At 36.2% G+C, this 25,607-nt stretch overlaps 2 protein-coding genes across 4 annotated transcripts in view; one reads left to right on the forward strand and one right to left on the reverse strand.

The window, feature by feature from the left end:
* LOC137399386 (SPARC-related modular calcium-binding protein 2-like) overlaps window positions 1-25,607 on the forward strand; it is a 46,733-nt gene that overhangs the window by 7,466 nt on the left and 13,660 nt on the right. For 2 of the 3 annotated variants that reach the window (XM_068085473.1, XM_068085472.1), the window contains exons 3-6: window positions 6,879-7,083; window positions 21,499-21,689; window positions 22,009-22,108; window positions 22,669-22,803. In XM_068085473.1, the coding sequence (XP_067941574.1) occupies window positions 6,879-7,083; window positions 21,499-21,689; window positions 22,009-22,108; window positions 22,669-22,803 (631 nt within the window). Of the gene's footprint in view, window positions 1-6,878; window positions 7,084-10,909; window positions 11,204-21,498; window positions 21,690-22,008; window positions 22,109-22,668; window positions 22,804-25,607 lie in introns of those variants that run through there. The other variant, XM_068085474.1, reaches the window with a different exon arrangement.
* Window positions 5,704-6,078, reverse strand: LOC137399570 (putative uncharacterized protein FLJ46204; the record flags this gene model as incomplete). Its single annotated transcript, XM_068085748.1, has 1 exon — window positions 5,704-6,078. A coding segment is annotated over one exon (375 nt), but the record flags the coding sequence as incomplete, so codon positions are not given.

Genomic DNA, 25,607 nt, shown 5'->3' on the forward strand with positions numbered 1-25,607 from the left:
AAACAAGTTCTGTGGTTTTTTACATGTAAGGACATGCTTAATCTAGACAAGCATCATTCATTAGGAATTAGACGTGTGCGATTTTATGGTTGATATCTGGATTTAGGTAAATTGTATGGCGCGTTTTCGTAGCAGAGGACTCCCCATTTGTTCTGCGTAGTTTAAACTCAACCGCAGTTAATCGAGAGCTATTACAAGTCTAAGGCAGCTATACACGGGCAGATTACTCACTATATGGAGGCTAGCCAATGTCAAAGCAGCTCTGGAATGTACTGCTGGCTCTCATAACGACAGCAGTTAAGCCGTGGTCACACGGGCACCAAACCGAACTAAATGACGCAAAACGACGTCGTTTTCAGCTCTAAAAAGTTCGGCTGAGGACATTTCTGACCGAAACGAACTATTTAGGCGTGGTCACACGAGCACCGAACCGACGTAGGATCGATTCGGTTCGGAGGCTGGTTCGGTTCGGGGCACATATCACACGGCCACCGAAGTAACTTCGTTTCTTAGATACCATATGTATAGAGACAAGACACGGTTTTATTAGTAGTTTTTATGTATTTGAGTTAAATATTTCTATTGTAAACAAAAAACTTTGAGGAACAATTATAATTACACAGCAGATTTATCAAAAGATCGTTCAGCTGCTCAAAATAAATCATTCGATACAAAGATTTTGCTAACCCTTCCCATCAACATAATTATATTTTTTTATTAACATATGAATGTTTTTCTATGCTGAGTACATAACAAACAAAATCAGTCTTTATCATAGTACTGTGGTTTTACATAAATAAATCAGTCAACGATACTTCATCAGGATGAATATGACACATTACTTATATTCCACACGAAAGAAAATCACAACCATTCCCTTACATTTATGCAAAACTTAAGTGCAACATCTTACATTTATGCAACCCAATCACAAGTCCGGGTGAACCTTGTCGTAAATTGCTTCATGTTGTTTATTTAACGAAATAAAAGTATCGTCCCATTTCTTTTTTAACTTTACTCTCACGCACGTAAGAAGAAATGTGACGCGTGCTCGCTAGAATTCTAGAATTTTAACCAGCCAATAAGAGCAAGGGTTCGGCACGAAATTTCGAGCAGTACCGAAATAGTTCGTTTCGGTCAGAAATGTCCTCAGCCGAACTTTTTAGAGCTGAAAACGACGTCGTTTTGCGTCATTTAGTTCGGTTCGGTGCCCGTGTGACCACGGCTTTTCGGTACTGCTCGAAATTTCGTGGCCAAACCCTTGCTCTTATTGGCTGGTTAAAATTCTAGCGAGCACGCGTCACATTTCTTCTTACGTGCGTGTGAGTAAAGTTAAAAAAGAAATGGGACGATACTTTTATTTCGTTAAATAAACAACACGAAGCAATTTACGACAAGGTTCACCCGGACTTGTGATTGGGTTGCATAAATGTAAGATGTTGCACTTAAGTTTTGCATAAATGTAAGGGAATGGTTGTGATTTTCTTTCGTGTGGAATATAAGTAATGTGTCATATTCATCCTGATGAAGTATCGTTGACTGATTTATTTATGTAAAACCACAGTACTATGATAAAGACTGATTTTGTTTGTTATGTACTCAGCATAGAAAAACATTCATATGTTAATAAAAAAATATAATTATGTTGATGGGAAGGGTTAGCAAAATCTTTGTATCGAATGATTTATTTTGAGCAGCTGAACGATCTTCTGATAAATCTGCTGTGTAATTATAATTGTTCCTCAAAGTTTTTTGTTTACAATAGAAATATTTAACTCAAATACATAAAAACTACTAATAAAACCGTGTCTTGTCTCTATACGTATGGTATCTAAGAAGCGAAGTTACTTCGGTGGCCGTGTGACATGTGCCCCGAACCGAACCAGCCTCCGAACCGAACCGATCCTACGTCGGTTCGGTGCTCGTGTGACCACGCCTTTACTCTTTCATAAGCATTCAGCTCTTACTTGGGAAGAAACTTACTTGAAATTAAGACTGTTTGCCAAGTGTCACCCAGGCTCTTTGAATCCAAGGATGTTGGGATTTATCTTATCTATTAAACTAATGTGCCAAAAATTTATTTGTCTAAAACTACAGTAATATAGTCAAATCTCTGCTTATTAAGTTAATTTGTATGTTAAAACCCTAGTACATTTTAGGAGATATTTTCATAAAAATACATTATAATTCGATTAATTCGTTCCACATCTAAAAAACCTACACTAATCCCATAAAAAGTACAGCAGGTAATGATACAAAGCAGTATAACAAATATATTATATTAAAGTAAATAAAAATCTGAAAATGAAAAAGCTACATTAATAAGGCACTATACTGATCAATAAAAAGAAATTTTCATTGTTACCTTACCATAGAGACACATCAACTCAAATTTAGGCTTGGTAACACCAGAGCCATATAGTTTCACAGAGTCCCGCGACCAACGGAAGCGTATATGGGAGCTCGCTCGTTTCCAAACAAACAGGCCGCGCCTACTATTTTTATATAAGTTATAATGGAGAGGTTGCAACATTAACTAACAAAAAATTACTCCCATTGGCAGTCACTTCAAAATTGATTGTTGTATCGTACAGCATTTGAAAGAGAACAAAATTCCCTACAAAGAGCTATGAATAGCTTTTTTGTAAAAACGTAATGTAAATGCAAAAAAAAGCAGTATTGAGAGCGAGGTATGAATATTCCGTTAGAGATCAGTATGTCGATCGGGTTTGTTTGGAAACACGCGTTTTTGTTTCCAGTTTTTGGTCGTGAGATTTTGTAGAGCTATACGACTCTGACAGTACAGAGCTGTATAACTTCACAAAGTTTCGCGACTAACAGAAGCGTATATATCGGAGCTCGCACGGCTCCAAACAAACAAGCCACGCCTACAATTTTTTATATATAAGTTATAATGGAGAGGCCGCAACACTAACCGACAACACAATAAATACTCCCATTGGCAGTCACGCTGAAATTGATTGTTGTATTATACATCATTTGAAAGAAGACAGAATTCCCTGCAAGAAATTACAAAAAATTTTTTGTAAAAAAGTAAGTCAAGTTCAAAAAAGGGAGACGTTGAGAGAGAGGTAAGAATATTCCATTAGAGATCAGTATGTCGATCTGGTTTGTTTGGAAACTCTGTGAAGCTATACGCCTCTGGGTAACACATACATGTAGGTTCAGAGGTCGTGATGAATAAATACAGCTTAGTTTACTTTAACTTAGAATAGGTAATGTTTAAATTAGCTTATATCTTTTTCATTATTTTTATACCTTTTTATTTTTTGATCTTCAGTCTTCACTACTCTCTTTACATTCTCTTACATAATTAAAATGTTTCGAGAAACTTCAAACACCGAATTTTGGGAATTACTTTGAGTAAAGAGGCAAACGTCTGTCCAGATTCAAGGTTGTACAGTAAAAACTTGATACTGTATGCGCTCCTACAATGTAAATAATTCATTCCAGGAACGTTTACGCTATAGGGAATTTATGTATTACGAACAGTAAAATACATGTAAATTGCTTAATCCGTTCCAAGATCTTTCCAAATTTACCAATTAGACCATATAAAAAGAAAAAACTAGACTTAACTTTTTAATTTGGGGGCTGTACTGTAACTGCAGAATTATTAAATTGCATTGACAACTTTTCTCCTTTTTTGAATCAGCTTCACAGGTTTTATAGACCATAGTTGTGGTAATTTTACATTGCGTCGATGGATAGCGCAAATTTTCGACGTTTATTCACAACGAATGATTTGCTTATTTTTACTACGCGGCTACGTCTATTCTGCACAATAAAACGAATCACAAATGTTTTATACATCTACAGTGAAGAAAAACAGAAAACTTTTACTACAAAACAAGCGATACTCCCTGTTCATTGTGTATCTGCATGTAGGGTTGAGGTCAAGGTTAGAATAAAAGATAACTTTCGACAATACTCTAACTCGGAACATGCAGATTGGAGGCTCGACACTGTAACACCCGTGAACAATGGTACAGCTACCCTATTCTCTGTTTTGTGACACATCTGCCGATCTATTACCACAAACTAGAATGTTGCTTAGTTTTTATATATAATTGTTATAACGCTATACGCTTGTCATTTTTTTCTCTCGCAAGTGCAGTGAGATGGTTGGTTACCATTCAAATTGAATTTGAGAGCTCGCCCGACTTGACACTTTACATTATATGGAATTTTTTACGTAGTAGGAAGCAAAAACTTCAGATAAATTCTTTACATTATCTGGAATTTATATTATAGGAGATATACGTTATAGGAACATCTACTGTATGCTGAAATGACCATTGGAAGAGGTTTGATCGTAACATATTTGGATGAAATCGTAAATACTTTCAGAAGCAGTGTATTATATCTAGTAAGTTTGCACAGCTTTTATATACACAATAAGTTGAAATATTTTCCATGCCACTCAAATATTTCAAACCACAAATACTTCAAACCACAAATAGTAACGAGTGCTCACTGTCTGTACAGTTCAATTTCAAGATTTGTGAAAAGTTAGGTTCGGTGATGGGAATATCAATGGACTTTTATCGCCTTACAACTCCGTAGAGCATGCAATAAACTATTCTATGAATCATGCCTCTCTCACAGGAATGCATTCAAATATGGTGGCTGTAAACCTACACAATGATAAGGAAATAAGCAGTAACTTCTTGCAACTATGGTTCACAATGAATATTATAAAATCTTAAGACAGGAGTGGATAAGTTATATGATAAACCCACATACTGTTATTCAAAGAAAGGCTACAAGTATTTTCTCTGGTGAATGTTGTAAAGTGACATTACAAAATATGTATTATAATCATAAAATTAGATTGGATTAATGAATTAGTAAATCTAAAATATTCTTTTTCTAGCACAAACTTTTCAAACCAGCTTTTTCAGTCAAGTAATAAGAGGATCACGAATTTAGAAGTTTTCTCCTCCTGCGTAAAAAATATTGACATTGTTAAATTTTATCAACAAGCACATATAATATAAATATAGCCTTTTTATTCAGAAGCTTTTTAATAAAAAAGCATTTTCCTTCTCTTTAGTCATGCTTTAGAAGACATTGTTGCATTTCAGGGTGTAAAGATAACTCCTAATGGTAGACTGTAGGTTTTGTGCAGTTAACTAGTTAAGTGTGTATATAAGTGTGTATATAAGTGTGTATATAAGTGTGTATATAAGTGTGTATATAAGTGTGTATATAAGTGTGTATATAAGTGTGTATATGAGTGTGTATATAAGTGTGTATATAAGTGTGTATATAAGTGAGTATATAAGTGTGTATATAAGTGTGTATATAAGTGTGTATATAAGTGTGTATATGAGTGTGTATATGAGTGTGTATATAAGTGTGTATATAAGTGTGTATATAATTGTGTATATAAGTGTGTATATAAGTGTGTATATAAGTGTGTATATAAGTGTGTATATAAGTGTGTATATAAGTGTGTATATGAGTGTGTATATAAGTGAGTATATAAGTGTGTATATAAGTGTGTATATAAGTGTGTATATAAGTGTGTATATGAGTGTGTATATGAGTGTGTATATAAGTGAGTATATAAGTGAGTATATAAGTGTGTATATAAGTGTGTATATGAGTGTGTATATGAGTGTGTATATGAGTGTGTATATAAGTGTGTATATAAGTGTGTATATAAGTGTGTATATAAGTGTGTATATAAGTGTGTATATAAGTGTGTATATAAGTGTGTATATAAGTGTGTATATAAGTGTGTATATAAGTGTGTATATGAGTGTGTATATGAGTGTGTATATAAGTGTGTATATAAGTGTGTATATAAGTGTGTATATAAGTGTGTATATAAGTGTGTATATAAGTGTGTATATGAGTGTGTATATGAGTGTGTATATGAGTGTGTATATAAGTGTGTATATAAGTGTGTATATAAGTGTGTATATAAGTGTGTATATAAGTGTGTATATGAGTGTGTATATGAGTGTGTATATGAGTGTGTATATGAGTGTGTATATGAGTGTGTATATAAGTGTGTATATAAGTGAGTATATAAGTGTGTATATAAGTGTGTATATAAGTGTGTATATGAGTGTGTATATAAGTGTGTATATAAGTGTGTATATAAGTGTGTATATAAGTGTGTATATAAGTGTGTATATAAGTGTGTATATAAGTGTGCTGTCGTGTTTGTGAGGGGGCAGGTGGTTTTATATAACTAGTCTTGTTTCCACACTGGCCACAGTCTTGTTTCCACACCACCCTGTGTACTTTCATGTGGCCCTAGTTAAACTAACTCCGTGATTTGCTTCTTTGGATACATAGCAACGCTATAAGGCATCCTGTCTACGGATTTAAAGTTTTTTTTGGAAATGTTTAAAAATAAACCTAAAACTAAGGTTTACGTTGTAAGATTACGCACTAATGACTTTACAGCTACATCTCTGCCTCAATAAAATTTCTTCATAGGAAATAAAAAGTTATTTACTCTACCTTGCAAAGTCCAGCATACTTTAAAAACCGATTGCTTACTCTTCTTAGTTGTTACAGAAATAGAAAGCATCAGCGCTACAATACTTGAAAATTATAAGAAGTTATCTTCTCTCAACCATATTATTTTAGAAATCAGCCAGAATGTTTTACCTTGCCATGTCACTCATAAGCTCATTTTCATTTTTCTATTTGCACTTTCCACTTTCCTATCAAGATTTCTATTTAGTAGCAACTGTTCTACCAAATAGAAAGCTTAACTGCCTTGCGAACCAAACTCCACCCGTCGGGAGTTGTGACAACCATATAGATCATTCAATGTATTTCCTAAAAGATGATGGTTTGTTAACCACTCGTAATTTAAATCTGTTGATGTGCAGGCGCTGGCTTCATCTGATTACTGCAGCGTTCAGTGTCAAACAACATCTAAGAAAAAACCAGTCTGCGCTTCTGACAGACAGAGTTATCCTTCCAAATGCGAAGTGAGGCGCCAAAGGATATGCTTTGGCAAGAAGAACCTAGAATGGGTGCATGAAGGAGAGTGTCGCAGCACTGATAGGAGGGAGAGCAGCGCCATTCCATCTAGTAAGTGTAGTACCTTTAGGGCTTCATTCTAATGTATTCCAGCTTATACAAGCTTAACACACAATACTTGCTCGGTATACAAGGAAGACAATGACCAAATCTATCGGAGTTGTGCTATCCTGTAACTGAACATGAGAGAAATATAACTTATTTGAAGTGGTTGCCATTTTTGATCTGTAGTAGCTGGTTAACAACACTAATTAGACCTAAGCTTTAAAAAGCTGGAAGTATTTTAAAGGTATACGAGTATATGCAATAACTACGGGACATACATAGTGGCTACACATAGCTACGTAATGATATACATGGTGGCTATACAAGACATTTTATAATCTCTGCAAGTGTGTTTGTGAACAAACTGATTTTACCAAAGAGCTAAGTGGACAGGATAAAGCTAACGAGCGAGAGGTTCTCTAATTGCTAACACAACGTCCTTATGACAAGCAGTGTTCCCTGCCATTATCAGGTCTTTGGTTGTCAAAGAAATATGATAGGTAACGATGGTAAGAAGGATACAAGATGCTTAAAAGAAGAAAGGCTATTCCTAGTGAGTTCAATGAACTCATTTACAAAGTTGAAACATCTAATGTTTTACAGCAAACTTATGGAGATTTTATGGACTCTATATTTGTAATCTGTATAATCTAGGCTAAGGTCAAGGGCCGGAAAATGATAGAGTAAATGCCTACCACAGATCACGGGACCAGCTAATGATAGGTCGAAAGCAGCATGCATAGCACTTCTCATTAGACTGTAGGTTGTATGTTAGGACACTTTCTCGTCCACTCTGATTGGCTGTTGCACGAGAACTGTAATAGGAGTTCACTGAGTTTGGACTGTCTTGATTCGCTGTTATAGCCCTAGAATTCAATGTATAAGTTTTTATATTTACATGGATGTATTCTAAAATTTGATGAATTGAAGTTGTATAGCTAAGTCAACATCTCTACTTCTCAACCCCAAAGGTTATAATAACATTGCATCCTGCTTAAAAATGTGAAAGAGTATTGTGAAATGTAACAAAACTATCACAGCACCAAAATTACCGTCGCTCTATTCATCATTTCACACTAATAAAGGTACAACAGCGATGCACATAAGTACTAAAAACTCTACCATTGAATACTATAACATTATATACCGTTCACTCATGTTTTCAGTCCCTCTATACACTACCACTATATATACTACCACTATATACACTACCACTATATACACCTCCACTATATACACTACCACTATATACACTACCACTATATACACTACCACTATATACACTACCACTATATACACCTCCACTATATACACTACCACTATATACACTACCACTATATACACTACCACTATATACACTACCACTATATACACTACCACTATATACACTACCACTATATACACTACCACTATATATACTACCACTATATACACTACCACTATATACATCATCACTATATATGTACACTACCACTATATATGCTACTGCTATATATACTGCCACTATATACACTACCACTATATATGCTACTACGATAATATATACTAACACTATATAGGCCTACACTACCACTACATACGCTACCATTATATATGCTACTACTATAATATATACTACCGCTAAATACATTACCACTATATACACTACCACTATATACACTACCACTATATATGCTACTACTATAGATATGCTACCACTATATACACTACCACTATATACACTACCACTATATACACTACCACTATATACTGCATGTACAACCATTACATGTATATACATATATATACCATATACAGCCAATGAAAAGTTGAATTTTAGTAAAATACATACTAACACTTGGCTTTAAGTATATGTTTAGTAAACTAAATTCATTTAAGTTAAACTCAACACCTAGGTTGTACATCTGTTTCAAAGGTAAGAACTCACATAGCATACAAGTTACAAAGGTTCACAAACAAAGGTTACAAACTGGTCAGCGCAGAATCGACTCAAATTAATAGCAGATTATCAGTTAGTGCATACATAATATAGTGCATACATAGCGTAGGTCTATTTTGAGGTTTTCCTTGTAGGTCAAAACCATGTGCCGCTCTCCCTATTACAATGTATTTCAGTTAGTTTATTGTCAGTCCCAAACATTAGTGATGAATACACCAGGTGATAATTACAAATATATATAGCATTAAAACATGCATTATATAGAAAAAATCTTAACAGTTTAAAAAAGATTTTTATAAATAGCTATTTTTGTAAAGCCAATCACAGAGGTGATAGTTTCTTTACGCACATCAATCAACATATTCCTTTCGACACAATGCATTGACATCCGTTGCTGAGGCGTGCTCATTATCAACACTTTGGCTATGGGCCGGCTGTGCATTTCGATTTTGTCTATTGCCACACGTAAGGTTAACTCGGATAACATTTCTTAATGACATCCACGCTATGAATTACCTAGAAATTGTGCTCTTCTAGCATTGGTCAGACGACTCTCATATTCACTCATATTGAGTCTAATAATATTGTTACAAATGCTGTTCACAGTGCAACCACAGTCAATAGAGCTTATATCGGCCTGAAAAAGTGAATTGCAAAAGTGTGTCGTTTTGTCAACTCACCGTATCAAGAAAAGCAGTATAATGCACAATTTTTAATGCTCAATTATATGACAGCGTGCTGCTTGTGATAGTTTTCCTGTCGTTCAAACAATTTCTGAAAAAAATTCTAATTCTATGTCTCAGCATTGCAATGGCTACTTAATTTTAATTTAAAAGTACGTAAATATTAATTTAGCATAGTTTCTCTAGCTCATAAGCAGTTTTCAATGCTTTGCGATTGCAATCTGTTTGCAGCCAGTTGTTATGATACAAACATCTTCAGAGCAGCTCCTTATCTTTGGCCGGACAATATGACATGATAAAGTTTATTCAAACTCAACTGTTTGTCTCATAATCACGATATTATTGTAACGTCATGTGGGGTCTCTCCTTTGATGAGCACTTTCCCTCAGCCACATTCAAGAGCACTATTATTCACAGATGTGCTGTCTTATCGTGCTTTTTGGAGCTGTCAACTTTGCATAGCCGTCCTCGCACGTGCAACACGCTTACCGTGTTTGTAGAGCTGTGCAGTAACATTTGCAGGTGATTGTTGAGAGAATAATAGGGTAGAGCACCTGCGCCTGCTAAACACGGCCATGTAGAGTGGCAGTCTCAAGTGCTCTGGTATTTTATCCACTCAAACTTGAAGCAGTGAATTGGCAACATGATCATCGTTTAGTCACACCGGAGGAAAAAGAAATAGGGTTGGGAAGATTAGCAGTGTGCGTGTGTGGAAAGCTCTGGGCACACTGTGATAACCCGCTATCTCACACTACATGCACCAGTTTACAAGTACAAGATTAGTCTTTCCCTTTGTCAAGTTCTGTTCACCCCTAGATATTGCTGAACAGTAGTTGAACTGTCCGTATTTAGAGTTTTACATCAGTTTAATGAACATTGATATTCAGTACGCCGCTAGTTGGTTATTGTAGAGATTCTATGAATCCATTTTAGAAGTTTTTTTGGAAAATGATTTCAGCTAATAGCATTTGTTGCATTTATAAACTATCTGTATATTTTTGTGGTCAGCAAACTTTTTTCAATGTAGGTCTTTCACCTTCCAATCATTATAGCAGTGGTCTTTGGTACAGCTGATGTGCAATGCGACGCGTTTGATCTTTTGTTAAGGCTTTGACTGTAGCTTATTAACCGAATTGAAGATTGTGCCTCAGTGCGCTTGTTTAAGATATAAAACTTGAAGTTAAATGCAGGCAGTTGCTGTCTTGTAAGTCGTCGAAGTGCTCCTGATTCACCCTCTCTACTAAGGGCTGCATTTTTAGACCTGTCTCCGCGAAAGGAAGCCAAAGCACACAACAAGCGAGACAAGAGGGTTTCAAAGGAGACAGGTTTTGTATTTCAATTGAGAGGGTCACGTTTACATAATTCTTACATCAAAGTCGACGTTGATAGGATATGCTGCGAGGATTTTTAAGCTGATTTGAAGATTTGACCAGAGCAACAATGACTTCGTGGAATCTCTTAAAAAAACTCACTTTCCTGTCGCTATGTCTCTGCGTGTCCACAGGTAATCTGCCATTAGAGCTTTCAGCTTAATATCAGCATACAATTTTGGATTGCTGTCGTCTGCGTTAAGAGATAGAAGAGTCAACTTAGAAGAGCTTTAACATAATGTTATGAATTCAGAGTTTGGGACTTGTGGCGTTACAGTTATTTATGTATGTACTCTCACAGGTAGTATATCTCAGTAATGGAACTTCTATAATGCTCTCCTGGTAGCTATGTAGTAACATGTAAAATGCTAGCTACTAAGCCTCTATGCATCCTTTCCGAAGATGGTTCTGTATAGCGAGCTTACGTTATTTTCTGTACCTGTATTCTGAGCCTATAGTTTTATAGGTATGAATCGTACGTTAGAGATTATAATGAAAAAGTAAGAATGGAAGTACAACTGGAGGTAAAAGTGGAGGTACGACTAGGGGTAACAGTGGAAGTACAATTGGAGGTAAAGTGGAGGTGTAATTAAAAGTAATGTGGAGGTACAACCGGGGGTAGCAGCGGAGGTACAACTAGGGGTAACAGTGGACTTACAACTAGAGGTAACAGTAGAGATACAACTAGAAGTAATAGTGGAGGTACAACTAGAAGTAATAGTGGGGATACAACTAGAGGTAATAGTGGAGGTAAAACTATAAGTAATAGTGAAGGTACAACTGGAAGTAACAGTGGAGGTACAACTAGAAGTAATAGCGGAGGTAATGTATCTCTAGGAGTAACAGTGAATTTACAACTAGGGATGAAAACACAGAAGAGATTGAGGGCTAGGAGTGAAGGTAGAAGTATTGTGTAAGTAAGGGTGAAAATGCCTATGAAAGTGTATAGACAAGGACACAAGCAGAGGTAATACTAGAGTTAGGAATAGATAGAGTGGCAGGGATAGAGTTGATGGTAGGACGGGAAGGAGAGGTGACATTGAAATAAATCAAGGATTAGAGGAGTTTAAAAGCAATGGTAGCAAGCTCTGCAGTTCATATTTCTGATGTTATTATCTTTAAGAAAGTGCTAGCAAGGAGCTCTTTAAACACATTTTTAATTGTGTCGAGTTGAATGTAAAGAATTTAGTCATGGATTTAATTGAGGTGATGGGACGCGGCAATACCAATATGATGAAGTGTTTGAGGCAGACCAGTTAAAAATAAGGCATGGGTAAAATACGATACGTGGGTGGAAAGAGATACTTGGAAATGGTCACATGTATACATCTGGCTGTTTAATTCGCCGTAGTTTTCTATTAGGTTTATGAAAGATATTGCTTTCGCTGTGAATCATTAGCTCCTGATAAATTTTTATTTCAAGTGTGTCAGGTTCCGGAACCTTCTCATATTAGTCAACAGAAATGCTTTGTTAGTTTATTATCTATATATAAAATAAACAATGATTCTGCATACAATGTCGCTTTAGTAATATCTTTTAGGATGACAAAATTGTCTATGAAAAATGACTAAGGCTTGCGTTTGCTATCACTATCTGGTCTTGTTTATAAGTTCATATCAGTTATGTTCACCTGTTGCTGTAATCTTAAAGTCTAAGTATGGACTTGTTCACAAACCGATGGATTTTCCATCTGATCTTTGTACAAAAATAGTCATTTTTTGTTTTAAACAAAATTTTGGTCCTCACTTGTTATATTCTGAGAAAAAGTGGCAGTGGTGTACAACGCAAATTTCTTTTTTAGACTTGAATTATGACAACAGGTGAATAGTATTCTCAGGTGCCGGCAGCTGTAAAGTGCAGGGTAACCAAGCGCCAAGCACTTCTCTCGCGTTGTTCAAAGTATTAATACAGTCCAAACAGTGTCACGACCGTTCTTTGTGTCGTATTTAGCAAATAGAAGACAATTGCCATTCTATCAACTGCCAACTATTTTATTTCTCTCCATAGCTTTGTCTGATGTCACCAAAAGCTGGTCTTATGCATTTTCTATAGATAATTTTATTGTCCTAAAGGATTTAGATAGGGTAATTTTTGCTTATGTAAATATTATTTTTATCATTTGCAAGCCATTGATTAGGCGGCGCGATTCTATGGAATGGAGAAAGCGTGAGACTCGACTCGGCACCGACTAGAGTTATGGTAATGAGAACAGATGAGACCGCATTAGTACGATCAACACGCGACGATCTTCTGGCCAATGACAGGCATGATATTAAGTGATATCCTTCCTGTTTCACTGGCTGTCTCCATCTGTCATGCCGCCTTTCAGAGCACTCGAGATGTATTTATATTTAAAAAGTAAATGCTCTCATTTGGATAACCAGCTGTCAAACACAGACTATTAGGTACATGTCACAACTGAAGTGATGCAGCCCTTAGCAACTCATCCTTCATCTATCTGTGGTCTCCAGGCTAGAAGATATGTCCACAGCATGCTCTATATGTTTCTCATCTGCTTTGTTATATCTAATAATATGAACAGTGATTCTTTTTACACACTTTTATATAGCGACAAAAGCGAATCATTTGTAATTTTCTTTATGGAAAGATTTATATTCATTATTTACTATTCATACAATAGAGGATGAAATCTACCAAAGAAATCGTAAGTGAATTTGCAGCCAAATCCTCGCACATTGGCGCCAGCAGATTCCTGTATGTGACAAGTGCTTCATATTAAGGCATGTGGCGTGTTTACAATATAATGCAGTCTAGAATAATTTTTGTTAAAAAAATAAAATTATTTAAAAAGTACGGCTAAAATATTTGGTTCAAATTATGTAAAAGCTTTATAGTAGACATTGGTACGATTAAATGTTAAGGGTGGGTGAGGGATCCGGGCATGGCTGACAGTAGTAATAGCATTTATCGACATCTCGTACTTTGGCTCTAGTGCGCTTCAGTATTGAAACGGCCAGCTTATTCTTTTCAGACTCACCAGAAATATTTTAGTAATGTTAACAATAGCTATATAAAAAAAATTCCACAGTATTTCAGAATAGGACCTACTAAGAAAAAATATTGTTTGCTTCCTATGCCAGACATGAAATTCCATTAAACAGTAGATGAATTTAAAATTAGCAAACACCTTAGATCTACTAAAAGTGACCACACAGTCCTGAAGGCGGCTGTGATTAGAATGGCCCACTGTATATTAATTAATTTTAATGTTTCTATTATGCTCTGCAATTCTTTGGTAAGGAATGCTTTTGTTTTGTCGTTATATTTCTGATAAGTGCGATCAGGACTCTGCTCTGTATCATTGTCACTAAGTAAGGAGCATATACAAAGATATGTTTACTTTCGCAACTATACAGGATCTGGTTTTGAATACTTTTCCTTAAAGATATCAAATTTCATGTAGAGGTTGTTGAATAAAATTCAACAACCTCTAAACGTATAATAAGATTCTTGTTGACATTCTACTATGAATATTATGGAACATATTCACCATCTATTTTGTGTTGACTGGCCGGAGCCGCAGAGTGATAACTCCAGTTATTTCATTCGTGCTTTTAATTTTGTTTTTCGCATTTCTGAAGTACCTCTAGAACTATTGGAGTAAAATATAGTAAGTACCATAAATTTGTTATTTTAATGATTCATGTGAAGCAATGCTGCCTACTGTCATTATCTGCTCTATCGCTTTAAGCTTTTACCAGCCTGACTCATAGGTTGGCAGGAGATTTCTTGTAAAGCTTAAGTTCACACAATTCATTTAGACCAGAAGTGTTGAAGTGATTGATTGGGTGTCTCAAACTCTCACAAATAGTTTCAAATCAAAGGCCATTGTGGTCTGAAATAAGTGACTTCACCTTCATTCCTGGCCAAATACCTCCAAGAAGAGAGCTTATATCGCAATTATGCATGCTAACGACTCACATTTGTCTCCGAGTGCTGATGCTGAGTGATTCATCGAAGCCATTTAATCTTTCTAACAAAAATATTGGCGATTGTGTCTATTTAAAAAGTTCAACAAAGCTATTACGACTTCCTGAGAAATTACAAAGCTTTACAATTTTGGGTTGAAACAGGGTACAACCTTTTTGATATAAGTACAATTGATACACTGTCGTTATCTTTGGAACTGCCGCTAGAAAGTCAGGCTGTAGCTGTCATGCTTACAATAGTTAGTCTTGATCAAGGTAGCTGGATGCCTCATTATAGGTATATTAGTATATAAAATGCAAGCTTAGACAGATAAATATTAACTTTATTTACACTGGTCAATGAAACAAACAACAAAAACAAAAAATAGGAACGTAAATTACGTGTATTGAAAAAAAAAGCTCTTTTTGTATAATTCTGTTTTTTTTGGGAAGTAGGAATGTAATGGATGGTCAGGCAGATTGGAGATACAATTTGAGTATTTAAAACAGCAAGTATCTAAAAATGTATTTAGCTCCTCAGCATTAAGGGCATGTAGATGATGGCAGTAACTGTGCATATCGGGACAGTTTGCTTGTTCCTATTCTATTTTTGTTTGTTTATGATACAGTATTATCTTAGAAATTGTCTTATCTTAGAAATTGTTGTTTCAACAATGTAAGTTTATTGAACGACAGCTTTTATAATAGAGCAATAAAGATAAATGTCATATGTAATGCTGTTGAAATCGGTAGCGTTGGTAGTTGAATGCCTAGGCAACCATCTTGAAACATTCTGTAGTTTCTTTTCCATGACTTATTTATTTTGATTTTAGAATAAATATGGGCATATCTCGAATTCATGTCAGTTCACTGATTCAAGATTGTGGTTTCACTTTGCTTGAATATAACTCACTGTCTTATTATACCCATTACATACAGGACCAGAGTGCCTAACTGCTGGGTGAATCTGATCATGCGGTTTTTAAAAACTACAATTGTTGATAGCCAATATAGTTGGTAGGGAGGGGTACTTGTTATACCTGCGGAGGGTAAATGAAACTGCTTAGTGTCATCACTGGTCAGTGTCACTATAAACTGCTGCCAGATAGGCTTACATTTTATTAGTCCATATTTCTGGAGTTTTGGGTGTGCCTTTTTGTGTGAGTTCATTTTAAACTCGTTATCTTCTATGTTTCTCGAGTTACAGCTCTTTTTTCTGATCTTAGATGATTTGTCAAAGTTCTAATTGGTTCTAGGAACTCGGCTGTACAATACTGCACTGCAACTGCTCATTGTTGAAAGAGAATATGGGGGTGAATGCCTATGAAAGCGTTTCTTTGAGCAAAAACACAAATGAACTTCAACCTCTTCCTACCTGAGTATTAACAGCTGTCTGAACATGTCAGCAGCTGACGTGAAACAAGCTCGTGGTTTAAAATTTATGAAAACTTATAAAGGCAGGACTCCTTCAAACTCAACCGTGTGGGGCATTGGAACAGGGCTAACGCTGCGGCATGAACTGACAACTCTGCGTGCTTAGATTAAATTCTGCTATTATCGTTAGGGTTTACCCGTGAGCAACACCTGATGACTGTTGGTCTTATATAAACATCTTCATTGCGACTTTTTGATGGCAAGGATGTACACAGGTCTGCATGAGGCTGTTGAGACATGTTGAATTCCAAAAATTCACTTTTGAGAGTTTAGCTAAATTTCCAATTTAAAGTTTTTGCGTTAACCAGTAGGATAACGTGGTTTTATGCCTACGAGGAGGGGCTAGAGATTGCCTGCTATGCCTCATCTTTTTTTAGGTGGTCGGATCGGCCGAGCTAGAGTAGTATGAGCCACTGAGCATGGCAGTTGAGAAAAACAATCTTGGCTGTAAAACTTCTAAAATGAGTTGGCTATTTGGCACCCACCCGAGCAAATGCAACACTAATGGACCGCTTTAGTGAGAAATAAAAACTGGTGGTTGCTGTCGCTCTTTTATCTATAAGGCAGCTTTGTCAACAGCCGCGCACCAATAAATTTGGTGCGCGATCTCGATCGAAAAACCAAATTTTTAGTAGTAATGAAATAGTAAAGGCTGCTATTAAATAATATTTGGTTATTACAATTCATTCCAACGGCTTGCTTACAATTTGATGGAAGTCAGGCTATGTAAGGTTTTCCTGCTAGTTGGCCCGACTGGACTCCTAATAACAGTAATCGTTGATTGAACAAGCAGCTGTGTGATGATTTGACTGTCACCTAACACAGGCCTTACGGTTCTATTCAAATCATCATACTCGTGCTGCCAGGCAGCTTACTGAGTAACAAAACCGATATGTGAGTTTTGTTACCTGCAATTACCTTACCTATGCAACTTCTACCTTCTGTTTGTTGAAAGATTAAAGGACTATGTTTTTATTGGTCAACTACTGATGGCAGGGCCACACAGGTGCACTAAGTACCTTTAGATACAATCTACCAATCGATCGGTATGCAAATGGGTGGCGAGCCTTAAGACTTTCCCTATCGCCTAACTGTGAGATACTTTTAAACAGGCGTTTGAACCTGACCCTAAAAATAGTCTCTGATTATCGTCAAATTGCGGAAGGCAACTTTGAAACTGAACTGCGGGTGCATTAAGGCGAGGGTCTTAGGCTAGGATGTATAGGGTTTCTACAAAGGCTTGCATTAGAAACCTGAGATGCTTCGTCTATGAGGCTGGCTGGTGATTGAATGAGGTGGAGACAGAATATGGTGATCCGAGAAGCGATATATCTCATTTATTCGCTGCTACTCATTGGTTGCCTGATAGTAACGTGTCGGCCTGGGTCTTTAGATTGCTGGCAACATTGGCTGTAAACGCTGCTGTTGACAGCGTCTGTATATGCTGACATAAGTGTTGATGTTTTTTTGCTGCCAACATTGTTTTAACACTACCATTGGTGGTATGTACAATGCTGCCCATAGTGTATGTATGCTGCTATAGGTCGCATGTAAGCCACTGCGCTAAAGAGTACAATTACCTTGAAACTGCTATACCTTGTCATATAGCACATATAAGTTATATCTGGCAGCATAGGTTATGCTGATATTTGTGTCTGCACATGCTTCACTAAGAGTTGTCCTATCCAATAAATTGCTGATCCTTCTGCCGAGTCTGCCAGCTTCCTAACTGATAGCTAGGGCCGGGAATACATACACTATGTTTCCATGGTGCGCAGTACTGCGAAGCAGCCCCCTCCGAAGTCGAGGGGATTGTATGTTTCCATGCTGCGCAGTGGTTTTCAGCAAATACCGCAAATTAGCCCGAGAATAGAAATTGTATAAATCGAATCGCCTGATGGAGAAATAGAAATGATCACGGATACCGAACGTCATAAACGGTCTTTTTTATGATTCTGTCGTCATTATACTTTTATTTACAATACACATTCACAAGGTTTTACAAATCTTAACACACTTTTTACATAGTATTATATTTTTAATAAGTATTTTTAAGTAATATATTATTTAAACGTTAATTTAGGACTTGCCACCTATTTTTCGAAGTGTTGGCATCGATAACAAAGTCCAGGAAAGTAATCACCTCATCATCCTCGTGAATGCAGACTATAATTAAATTTATGTGAAAGAAGATCGGAAGAATAGTGAAAAAACAAGATTAGCAGGACAACCTTTTTACTAGTTTATGGCCATCGAAAAATCTGTCTCCACGGCAGGAGAGCTATGCGCAGCCACTGCGCAGTCGCTGTTTCCTTGCTGCGAATTTGCACTGGCTTCGCACTGATCAGTGCGCAGTGATTTCAGTGCGAAGACGCCGTTTCCATGATTCGGAGATAGCGCAACTCCGAAGCATTGCGCATCATGGAAACATAGTGATAGACTACACTGTAGACTGAACCACACTGGGGGCGAAACAGACGAAACGAAACGACAGCAAGCAGTAGCTTCAACATGGCAGCAATTGTGCAGCAAAGCCGCCATAAGCACCAAACACAAGTGCAATCTTTTGTTTTTGACATTTATACAGATATATTTTTTTTATGGTGCTTGTAATTCAAACTGAATGTTTTTTAGTCTTCCTTTTCATAATTTTATTGCTTTTAATTTTTATTCTAAACCGTATTGTATTCGTTTAATTTTGTGAACATTTTAGATTTTATTTTTAAACACATTCCCTCATGCTCATCTAGCCAATCATGACAAAGCAGCCTGTGTGAATATCAAGAACTCCCATCATACATGATTAATCCCATGTTCAACATGAGCGTTATAGCCTACATGAATTCCATCAGCGAATTCATTCATAGATCTCCAGTGCACTTTAGATGAATTAAGGAACAGCTGATAGCTTTAGAGGTCACTTTTGTCACACAAACCTGTCAAGTCATATATCCCGTTACTCATGTCATGCATGTGCCACTGCCTTTTAACAATTAATATATAATTAAACTAGTAAATAATGATAAACTCAAAATTTCGGAAATCACCATACGTAGTGTCTATTAAAAAATTACATTTAGGTAATTGTGGGAAGGGGGGGGGGGAGTTGAGGACTTTTTATTGATTTATGCAGAACTCGACTACTGTATTGACAATATTGATGATATGTTGTTACAGCATGAATATATTTATGATGTGAAAGTATTGAAGTTCTAGGTAATAAAATATTCAGGAAATATAAAACTGTTTTATTTTCTCTTCGAAGATGAAGTTACCTGTAACAATAAATGGTAAATCTACTTAATAAATATGTGATCAGCGTATCTTAGCAGCCGTAGAAATAAGATAAACACTCGGAAAGTCTATCACATTGTTGATTACACAGCTGGTCGGCATTTAAACAAGCCATGTTTTCCATCATTCTAACCTAGTCTACATTGAGCACATTGTCTAAAGTAATATTTGTTTTTCCAGCTTTTAGTGAAACACCTGCCTATGTAAAAACTCCTTTGAGGGTTTGAGACTGATAAGTTATCAGGTGGCATGCATAGGGCCGTTTCCTTTTCCTCCATTTTAGAAAACATGCCGTGTTGTCCCTAAATAGTGGCTTTATAATCTATCGCTCACTGATTTGTTTATGATAGCTCTTTAGTAGACAAGCACACATTATTATAAATGGGGATAGACTTGCTGTTGCTCATGTGCAGTGATGTCATTATATAGTCAACGCATGAAGGTCAGTGACAAATTTACGAAAAACAATTGGTCAAAAGTAGACTGGATATTTTTGGTTGAGTTGAAGCAGTTGGTTGCCTCCTTTCGACAGTAAGCGCTAGATACTCAAGAAACTGTAAGTTTACAGTTAACTCATACAACAGGACTAACTATTGTATATAACTGTTGTACGTTTTTATTAATCTTTAACTGCATGCATATGATCTAGAAGTGATAACTCTACTGAGCTAAAATATGTAAAAGGCGGAAATGTAAAGTCATTTGAAACAACTAAATTACAAATGTCAGAGGAGTTCTTACTCGTTTTTACAAAACATGGAGTCATTATAACGAACCATCTTATTTTTAGTTACTGTATTATTATGATAAAAAGTCATCAATTATAATCAAATGTAAATGTTGTGTCAGATACTATTGTATTAAAAATTGAAAACTGTATTGAAAATTGTATTAAAAAACGTTTTTAATATAATAGGATTTGCAAACGGAGCGGCTTTGATCGTTAAATTATGGTATAAACTAAAAGAGAAAAGTTAGAATTTTAAGATTCAGCATTGCAAGCTTGTTTCACTTTTTCAAAGAATAGTAAATACATATTTTATAAACCATAAGACCAGAAGGTCATATACCATCAGAGTTTAGGCTGAGTTTTTCTGTGAGTGATCTGAGTTGATCTACAATTACCAGTTTAGGACAAATAAAATCGCTTAACGGTTTATGATGTCATACCACACTATATCTCTCTTATGGCTAGATACTAATACGAACATATGAATATTATTAACGGTAATTATTAATATTTATGAGGTTTGATATATGAGCATTCAAATAGATAAGTTGCGCCTTTATTACACATTAATATTATAAATTTTGTTTTAAATAATTGTGCTTAAATATAATTTACTTGATTGTACCATTTTGTTGGTTGACCTGACTGGAGACCAGCTTGTATCTTGTAGTTAGATGCACTAAGACACTGGTAGAACTGCCTTCTGTATCTGTTTTTGGTATTTTAGAGGGAGGGGTAGGGAACCCATTTATTTACCATACAAGTTAAAGTTAGAGGCATTGACACTGGATAATTGTTTGAATCTAAATTTTGTTCTTATCTAACTCATTCAAATCACAATGGTTTGGCATCAATACTGTAATCACTCAATTTTAAGCCACGCCAGGCTTTTAACAATGTGGCTTATCTCTAATAGTCCATAGTTACGCGGGAAGGAAACCTTTTTCGTTTTACCTAATGCAAATCGATAGTACCAACATGCCTTCCCTTATCCACTGTTATTTGTGGTTTGTCTAAAGGAATTTTCTTCTTCGTTGTCAGTGGGAGTCTACAGCTTGCCAAAACCGGGACTGGAACGCAATGAATTTAGTGGTAACTGCACAGCGAAAAGACTCCTTGCCATTCAGGACTCCCAGAAGTTGGTTAGCATGAGTCCAGGAGCTCAGTCTTCGAATGCCTCTGGCAGTGGTATTGTCATCTACCGTTGCAAACCTGACGGGCGATATGAGGAGGTAGATATGCCACTTCAAGCTCAGTACATTTCTCATACCAGGTTTTATCGCTGCTATTGCGCGCCACATTGCTTTATCGCTAATACATTACCTGCTGCAGGTATGTACCATTTGAGACCTCACGCCTTATTTACCATCATGAGAAGACAACAATCATGATTGCTTGAAATTAGTCATATTTGTAGAAAAGCAGAATTATTTAAGTGAATAAACCCTAAAACAAAACAAGACAAATCATAGCAAAATCATATGAGATCTGACTTCAACTAGACTTTTATAAAAACTTGTTGTATGCCATATCTGCGTCACATGACTTTAGGTGCAGTGTCAAAACTCAACAGGTTACTGCTGGTGTGTTAATCCAGACACGGGAGTTCCTATACCACAGACAAGCACCCAGCACGCTAGACCTCAATGCGGTAGGTTTTTAGTATGTTGGAGCTCATTGGTAACTAATGAACAGTTGTGTTGTCATCACTTTTTTCTAGCTGTCATGCTAATAGGCAACCCACTACAGATTAGATAATCCATTTGTAATGCAAACAAGAAGTTGTTGTGGTTACTGTTAATCCTCAATCCTGACAGTTTTGTTTCTAGCGATCAAACAAATTCTACATGAGTATTAGAAGAAATTATAATGCCTCATTAGGTAAACCATGAAATGCTTATTGCTAATCGTCCTCGATTTCTCGAGAAAAGATGGGAGGAAGCCTGCGCCTGCTCACAGTGTCACTTGTTTGACACTTTTCCTTAACAATTACCCCACACATTATCTATAAAACAGCCTTAATACATTTGCTGACTTCAAGTTTTTTGCGATTTTGTAATCTATTCATCAAAAACCTGAGACATTTGAACTCAATTTAACCTATTTCTTCCTGAAATTATTTGTATACGTGACAAGAGTCATAAAATATCAACAATGCGTAACAGCAGTTAGGTTCATCTCCAACTGTATAAGCCTTGTCACTGATTACAGAGTCTGAGAGGGGAGACTCCTCTTCATCTGATTGCGATGATTCAGAGAAAACTGTCTTCAATGCCAATCTCTTGTCAGGATTCCTTGAAGATTATAGACGACTTTCCATAGATGATCAGAGAAAATTCACAACAGGTAGGTGCAAAAGAGTGACAGCTGAGGTCAAGATAATATTAGGGTTCATCAGATTCTCTATGCATAACCCTCTGGGGTACACACGATAAAATTGTTATCATTAAATGGGTTATACAACAGCGTTTGGTTAATTCATACTCGCGTTCATAAACCTGCAGTTGTTCTCTACACGCTGCTTTTAACGATATGCCATCGAGACGGTAATTAATCTACTAGTTAGAGGATGGCTCATGGACGAATCCAATTAAAACATTTTTGGTATTCACCGAATGCGTTAGTTTTATGGCAAGCGCTTGGTTATCGTAGCCTTTAAACATTAGAATATATATCAAAATCTCTGGCTACAGCATTAATGGTGCATCTACAAGCATGCGCTTATCAATTGGGAAGGAATCCTACCTAACACGGTTTAGTCTATCCTCGTGTACCCAATCAAAGTAAAACCTACTAGAGTTCTACAATTGTGAAGAGTACGCAGTTTGAATCTAAATGCTGTACACATATCTCCTACCCTTGGGAATCTAGGAGCATCTACATATTGTAAGTTGAGATGGCTGTCTTTTTACTTGATGATTGCTTCTAACGTCTTGCTGTATTGCACAATACTTGCGAAATGTCATCATTCTGGCTTTCATGATTAGAACTGAAAATTTCAAAATTTTTCAGACAATTTCAAGTTATTTGGCGCTTGTATTTGTAAATGTCCTGGTAAAAATCTCAATTGTACATATTGAGTTTTCTAGTGAAGCAAAAGTGAGTTGGCTTGTTACCGTGTCAACTCTGTATGATAAGAGCAAAAATGCAAACAATGCAATTGTGTAATTGAGTCAAACCAAACATGCCAAAACAACTTCTTCAGCTGGCTATCAACATTTACCTTGCTATTTTATTTTTATTTTCCTTTTATACGAGTACATCATCATACGCGAAGGTTTCTAAACGCACTTAGTAATGTCTAATCGTCTATTGATGTTCTCTCGCAGCTGGCTCTGACATAATGCTAAGAAAAAATTTGAACAAATCCTTTACTGTGACTTGACAGATAACTAATTTGGTTTGCACTTAAAACTTTGTAGCCGTCCAAGTAATTAAAAGATTATCACCAGGTAAAAACAGGTGGTCATGACTTGGCACACTCGCTCATTAGCACCGGTCTGCACATCCATAGACAAAAAATGCTAATGGTTTTACTGAAATGCAATTATTCTCTCACCCCAACGCTGATAATAACCACCATTTTCACAACATTTAATAATTTCTAACATAGCTGCAAAACCTTGTTGGGTAGTTGTTATGTAACAGACAGGATAAGTCGTGATCTCGGCTCCTCGGCTCGGTTACTAGGAGTTTTGTGGTGAGCTAGAAGAACGTTAAGGTGAAATGGTCACATAGTACAAGTCTGGGATTTGCTGAGATATGTAAAGATGAACCTATACAAAATTTGAGCATTTTAACCACAATCAAGTTTAGTTAACTTTAATCTTGAAGCATTCTAATAGCCAAATCCCTTCAAACATCAAAATCGATCGCAAATGATAAAAAATGTCGATACTTTCTGAAAAAATCTACTAAAACTTTGTACAAGTTCATCTTTAGAGATGAAATGAACTTTGAACTTTGCTCGTATCGCCCTTTGCTTGTATCGCCCTTTGCTCGTATCGCCCTTTGCTCGTATCGCCCTTTGCTCGTATCGCCCTTTGCTCGTATCGCCCTTTGCTCGTATCGCCCTTTGCTCGTATCGCCCTTTGCTCGTATCGCCCTTTGCTCGTATCGCCCTTTGCTCGTATCGCCCTTTGCTCGTATCGCCCTTTGCTCGTATCGCCCTTTGCTCGTATCGCCCTTTGCTCGTATCGCCCTGGCTCCTAAATATTTCCTTTTTATATTATATTTTTACTTTCATTGTTGTATCCTAATGTGTGAGATGACTAGACTATTAAAAATGTATTTTTTACCCGCTAGGTTAACCCTTTCACTGCCAACCATGTACAAATTCGGCTATCGGCCTAGTGCCAGCCATTTTACCGAAAATTGCCGATATTGCTTCATGATATGTATACAGTATTTTTTCAATTTTAATTTTTATCTAGAAAATTTTTGTTACATATTTTATTTTGCCAACATTTTAACCAACATTGCTATGCGAAAATTCAATGGATCTATAATTTGTGCGATGATAAAGCTATGTGAAGCTACGATCGATGCGAAGCTAAAACTATCCTCCATAATGTTCCTTACTCTTACAAAACCATTACTTTCACCAGTATCAGAGACAGTGCTGCTACTTTAATTATATGTATAATTACGAAAATCTAAATCTGAATTGGCTATAATGTCATCAACATAACTAATTACCTGTTTTCTGACTCGCGCGTGGTACTTAATGAATTCACACAAAGAATGTTCGGTTTTAGATTAGAAGTTCTCAAACAAAAGTTTAAAATTGCTTCGTTGTTTTAGGCTAATTTTATAGAGAAATCTTCGGACAACACTGTCAATTTCATAAAAGTCTTAAAGTCCGTGGGTTATGTTGTCAACAAATAATAAAATTGAGTTACCACACAATTGCTGGGAAAGTCGCAAAAATGCGTCTATGGCAGTCGACTCTAGAAAACTCATAAATTCATCTACGACAGCGAAGGGGTTAAACAAAACGAACTAGGTTATGTTTTCTAGTTCCAAGAATGTCTGCAAAGTTATCTCAGACGCATTATCGACTTCAACATCTGGCAGTATGTAACTGCTGTCATTTATTGAATCCTGGAGGATATCTGATGATTACTATAACGTGACAACAAAAAGTCTAC

This window comes from Watersipora subatra, chromosome 7 (assembly GCF_963576615.1).
Source record: "Watersipora subatra chromosome 7, tzWatSuba1.1, whole genome shotgun sequence".
Taxonomy (NCBI): domain Eukaryota; kingdom Metazoa; phylum Bryozoa; class Gymnolaemata; order Cheilostomatida; family Watersiporidae; genus Watersipora; species Watersipora subatra.